This window comes from Emydura macquarii, unplaced genomic scaffold (genome assembly GCF_026122565.2).
Source record: "Emydura macquarii macquarii isolate MOO-44397 ecotype Brisbane River unplaced genomic scaffold, CSIRO-AGI_Emac_v2 contig_2676, whole genome shotgun sequence".
NCBI classification, from domain to species: domain Eukaryota; kingdom Metazoa; phylum Chordata; order Testudines; family Chelidae; genus Emydura; species Emydura macquarii.
Window position 1 is genome coordinate 5,827,214 of NW_027132813.1, and position 6,000 is coordinate 5,833,213.

General features: G+C 47.8%; 1 protein-coding gene across 6 annotated transcripts in view; it reads right to left on the reverse strand.

Moving 5' to 3' along the window:
* LOC137164163 (uncharacterized) overlaps nucleotides 1–1,548 on the reverse strand; it is a 72,267-nt gene extending 70,719 nt beyond the window's left edge. For all 6 annotated transcript variants that reach the window (XR_010922959.1, XR_010922958.1, XR_010922956.1 and 3 more), the window contains exon 1: nucleotides 917–1,548. Coding sequence is in view for 2 of the 6 variants with exons in the window: in XM_067564786.1 (XP_067420887.1) it covers nucleotides 917–985 (69 nt within the window). In the remaining 4 variants the exon portion in view is untranslated. The remainder of the gene's footprint in view (nucleotides 1–916) is intronic.
* Nucleotides 1,549–6,000: the final 4,452 nt, after the last annotated feature.

Below are 6,000 nucleotides of genomic sequence, written 5' to 3' on the forward strand. Positions count from 1 at the left end.
ATGCATACAAAAGATTCCACTCCATAGGCCCTCCAATCCTCAGACCAGGCAATAAAGGCTGCTACTTTTCCCAGGTCCCGTCTTTGATTTGGGGCCACTGACACCATAACTTCACTGATTTCAGCTGGATTACTCCAGATTCACCCCAGTGTCATGGACCAGAACCTGGCACTTTTTGTATTCCTCTCATCTTGGTTCCATTTTTATTTTGCAAGATATGGTTGGTAAATTTCTCCTTGCATTTTGCAGAGGGGACTTGGATATACATGGTCCTGAGTCTGCAGTCCCTCGTTTTCCTGTACAAACTAAACAAGGAAATAAGAGGTTCAGAAAGCCTTAAGTCAGTGACACTCACTAGAACAACAACAGGCTGAAAACTCCAGGTCTGATGCTGGCCTTCAGAACCAGGAGAAAGAAAACTGCAAAAATACTGAAGAGAATGGAGCTCTGACTAGATATATTTACACAGGGCCTACCACAGTGGGGCTCCAACCCCAGAGAGCCGAGGCTGGCTGAGATCTCTAGATGCTTACTGCAATATCAGAGAGGTGTGATTTTAGATACACATATAGCTATAGATACACACACACACACACCTCTGCTAGACAGCTCTCTCAGCACTTATTAAACATGCGCCTTATTAAAAATATTACTAGGCTGAAAGACCAATACATACATGCCCCCATCCTACACCCTTCTCTGTTTTGTACTGCACTGGCAAAGGCAGCCCTGTGTTCAAGGGAATATGTCTTAATAACATTCATGCAGTACAGGCCAATTACTACCCTGCCTCCCACCCTGAGCCAAGTGAAAGGAAACTGACCCAGCACGCAGAAGGCTGCAGGTTAACAGCGTTATTATCCCTATTAATTAGCTACAGTGTGCCAAAAAAAGACATACTCGGAGCTCTTCTTACCTTTAGCTGGAAAGGCTGGATCTCATTCAAACTCTGGTCCCTGAGCTTTTTGGTTAGGATCTTCAGCATGGTATAAATCCAGGGAGCAAAGAAAGGGTTAAGCAAGCACACATACACACACACACATCTATATCTGCTGAGCTGTTGCTACTGCAGCTTTGCTTGGAGCAGCTCAGAACGGCTTGCATTCAAGCACCCCCAGGTACACAGACCTCCTAAAGGGGACCAATCTTCAGCTACCCTGATTTCAGCACTGCCCCTCTCCTTCCTGCCCCACCACTCTCTGTCTTTTGGCCCTTACTTAAAAAAAATCCCTTTTCAACACTTAAAAAAAATTAAACTTCCCTTCTTTCTACAGGCTTCGGAAGGAGTGAAGGTACCAGCTGGCAGAGTTCTGCAAGGGACAGGAGACATTTGGTGGAATATGTTTTTATTAAGAGATGGAAAAGCTCTTTAGCAGAGGCCCTGGGCTCTGCTCATGGTAATGATCTAATATACCATCTCTCTCTGTCCTTGATGCCTGCTGCTCCAAACAGGCATCCTTCCTCTCTCTCTTTCTCTGTTGCGCCCCTCTTTGCTCTCTTCTCCCCCTCATCCACGCTCCCTCTCATACACACTGACTCTCTGTTTCTCTCTCTCAGTCTCTGTGTCTTCCAGCAATGTGAAACTTGTAACAAACAGAACACCCAGCCAAGGCTCCCATTGGCCAGCCAAGGAGGACTGTGTCAATTTCAGTGGGCAGGGCTTCCATTTAAAGAGAAATCAAAGGGGGCAGAGAGCTACCCCCTCCCCCAAACCTGGATCCTGGAGTGGCAGGATAACAGGTCTCACTCTCCCCACACCCACACCCCCTAAATCTTGAAAGGGGGATTTCTACAGGGGAATTTCAAGGGAGATCACTCACTAGATAGCAGAAGAAAGAGTTTCTTATTAAAAACAAAACAAAACAAAAAATCAGGGTGGGTTTCTGCTAGCCTTCTCCCTGCCCTCCTCTCTCATACACAATCTGATCCTGCTGCCCATGGTGCCCTATGGCAACAACTGATGAACAGGGTAGAAGCTGAAATCCAGGAAGCCCATCAGCCCCCTGATCCCCCATAAGTGCAAACCCAATGTCTGGCTTTCCTTTCATTTTACAGCACGGCCTATTCTGCGAGTAGGGAGAGACTGGAACGAGCAGGCAGTGAGGGCAGGCAGGCGGGCTGGTGTGAGCCCACCTACCAGAATGCTGGGAGGCAGGCAGGGTCTCATCTGCTCATGAACTGGAGTCAGGGGCCAGGGTGGCTTTAGGGATCAGTAATGGGATACAAAGCCTTTCACCACTGGTTTGAATCCACCCACGTAGTGGCAGTGACAGAATGTCCTCATTAACTCATGGGCACCGAGTGGTCTCTATCCTGTACCTAGTAGACAGGAGGATCCCTCACTATAGGGAACCCTTGTTAGCAGTCTGCTCACCCAGGAGAAGGGGGGAATGGGACACATGAACTGACCTCCTGGAATCTGTCCATCCAACTCAGATTCAAACCCATGACCTAGCACTCAAAGGTTCCGTATCCAATCGGGTGCAGGCCAGGTAGTGACAGCACAACCTTCCCCCACACCACGGTGCCAATGTGGGTAAGAGGGTTGTTCAGGCTGCAGGAGCCATATGCTCCTCAGCTTTGCTGGTGACCCTGCCAACAACAGTACCAGGGGTTGTATGGCATGGGCCTGGGCCAGGGCCACTCTGAACTAATGAGCAGCCACCAACTCATTTCACATAGGCTACCATGCAGCCATCAGCATGGCTTCCAGTAATGACCAAGTTATTTCAGTAACTACCAGTTCACACTGAATTTGAACCATCAGTTTATAGATGAGAGGCCCCATTGCCCATCCTTGGAGCCAACTAGGCCTTTCATCCCGACCTGCCTCCTGCTCCTGGGAAAAGGCGGTTTCAGCTAGTGTAGGAATCGCAAGGAAGGCCAGCGGCGGGGTTAAAATGTCAGTTCTCTATTCTCCGCCAAAGCACCTGTAACAAGATAAGGCAAGAACTGATAATCTGCTGACTGTGGAGAAGTGAAAGAACATTTTAGCTTCCCACAAAAGGGAATGAATTCAGCTCTGGTCAGCAAAACAATTTTTCTTAAAGGGCCACCACACTCCCTCAGTCTGCTTTATGAAGACACCCGCACCATATCTTCCAATGGTGCTTCCTTACAAGATGCTGGGAGTGGAGTTCTTCAACACTTGTGTCTGTTATACTGTATTCAGAGTGTACTCCACCTACATCAGACTACAAGCCTGACTGCTTCATTTTCAATGGATTTTTAATTGTCTCTCTCCATTTACTTCAGTGGAGGTACTCCCAAATTACACCAAAGTGAAATCAAAATCAGATCCTATATCTCAGTAAAATCCAGGAGTGTCTAGATATCTCTAGCTATGTCTTTCATGAACACAGGAACACAGGTATTGATATATCAGATCAGACCATTGGTCCAGCTAATCCAGTATCTTGCCTCCAACAGAGGTTAATACCAAATCCCAGAGGAAAACCTAAAACCTTCACAAAGTAGCGCAATATTATATCATGTTGGGCAGTTCGTGACCCCCAGCTGGACATAAGCACATGCTCTGATGCATGAGGATTGAAAGCCCTTCTCATTTTGTTTTTTTGTTCTAGTGAGTGTCACTGCAGAAGTTCATACAGGGCCAGATCCTGAGGCCTTTATTCGCTCCATATTCAGGCACTAGAGACATGGGAGATTTGCCTAAATAAGGAGTATGAGCTATAAAACATGACCCATAAACCTCAGCCAGCTAAAACTACAGGGTTTTACTCCATTCCTGTATTTGAGCAACTCCTGGGACTGTACCAGGCTTACTCACACTTCCTACCAGAGACCAGAATAGGCGCATTCCAGAGCCCTTTTATTTGCTTCCAGACAGAAGAGGGGAGAAAATAACTACCTAGAACACAGCCCCATTCTAAAGGGCCTATGGGTTGTAATAGAACCTGCCATCGGACAGGCCTGCAGCTGGCAGCCTCTGTGTAACCCGCATAGACTCAACAGAGTGCAAAATAGAAGCCACGAAAGTGACGTGACAGGTCCCGCACCAGTGGGATCTAACACGGTTCCTGGGTTGGTGCTGCTAACAGAGTGCGAGAGCGAATGACATGAGGGGTTGTGATTGTGCCTGAAACATGAGAAGACCAATAATAATTATACTTTGTATGAACACAGGACCTGATTCTGCAGCCCTTGCTAACACTGAAGAGCACAAACACACACAAGCCAGCCCAATTCTTACTTCTGTTGAACAGTATATCTCACTCGCAGTGCTCACTCACACTGAGTAGCTCGTACTCACACAAGCAGTGCCACCCACTTTCTCATATTGGCGAGCACATGCTTCCACAGGCAGTCCCAATGCCTTGTGGGATGTTGCACCTCAACTTGAGTGTGGGTTGCTTTCATCCAAAAATCGCAAAATATTTTTCAGTGGTGGGTAAGTGGTATTATCATCCCCAAAGGAAAAAACTGAGGACAGAGAAGTTAAGTGACTTATTGAACGTCACACAGGAAATCAGTGGCAGATCCAGACACAGAAGCTATGTCTTCCGATTCCCAGTTGCATGCTCTATGATCTGTACCAAACTGCAACCTAACCTGTTGTCCAGTGAAGGATCATAGTGCTAGAGCTATGCGGAATTCAGTGGTTTCACCTCCCAGGGTTTCATATCAGCATTTGCTTTGGTTTTGATTCTTGTGGGTTTCTCACCTCTTGAATTTTGCTTTGAATATTGGGTTCACACGAAAGCTAAATCTCAAAGTGAAACTCAGTCAGAGGGGTTTAGTTTCACCTGGCAGCACAATGAAAATACAACAAAATGGTGAACGATGTACAATGTTGATGTAAAATCCACATATCGGCCTCAGCATCACTCAAAAGGCTAGTGAAAATAGCCTACTCCTTGTGTCCATGCCCAGAGAAAGGGATGAAGGTAGGGCAACAGAAGGGACCCCGCAATGCTACCACCTTTACCACTGTACCCTATATTAACTCTACTGTGACATCTCTACCCCCAAATCCCCACACTGTGGTGTAGCATCATAAACAGTCTCAGACCTGGCGACAATTTCAATGTCCAGTGAGCCTCAGCTCCCAGCACAAGACAGCCCATTGAAAGCAGACCCCATCCCCTAGGATGGGATCTGGATGGAATGGAGATGAAGGAGAGGAAAGCAGCTAGTTCCCTGTACAACACGACATACAGCACTGCAATCGCACAGCCAGGATGCTGCGAGCCGAGCCAGCTATCTTCAGTGAGACCCACCTGTTGCATTTCTTACTGTCTTGGGGAAGGTAACTCCCGGAGGACATGCCTTAACTCTTTGTGCGCTGCACCTTCCTCATCAGAGATGCTGCTTTGTGGGAGCCACACCAGAGCAGCGCAACTGGGGCGGGTGGGATAGCAAGGCTAGCTTAGGGCCTGCATTCCCTCTACATTCTCCTGCCCATTACGCCCCAGGGGAAACCCGATGCAGCTCATCCAGCCCATCTGCCCCCCTGACTCTCCTGTTCCAGACGCAAGAGCAGAAAGGAAGCTAATGAGCGGGGCTGCCACATCCATGCAGCAGGCCCAGTCAAAGGGTTCTTGTAAGAGAAGGGTCACTGTGATCCCCTTGGAAATCACCAGGGAACTTGTTTCGCCCACAGCACTCTGTAAACTGGTGTCTTACCTTCCCTCCCCCACCTTCCAAGTCAAACAGCATGGCACACTTCAACCTAGGCTGTGGATTGAAAGGCCCAGGGTGTAGTGTATGGGAAATAAACTGTAGGCTGAAGGTTCAAGCGCCATCTATTGGACATCTCTCTTCATTACACCAAAAGAAGCTGCAGAATTAAAAGCCGCTGGGTTAAATTCCACCTCTAGGAGGAGTGTTAAGGGAATGACCCCAGGGCTACATTTGGCCTGGATCATGGAAGCATGAACCCAAAAGGTTTGCAGAAGTTAAAAAGCAGGGGCAGCAAAGCAAAAGCAGGATGAAAGCTGAAGCTGGAGCAAGGCTGCAAAAGGCTGCTGGGCCAAAACG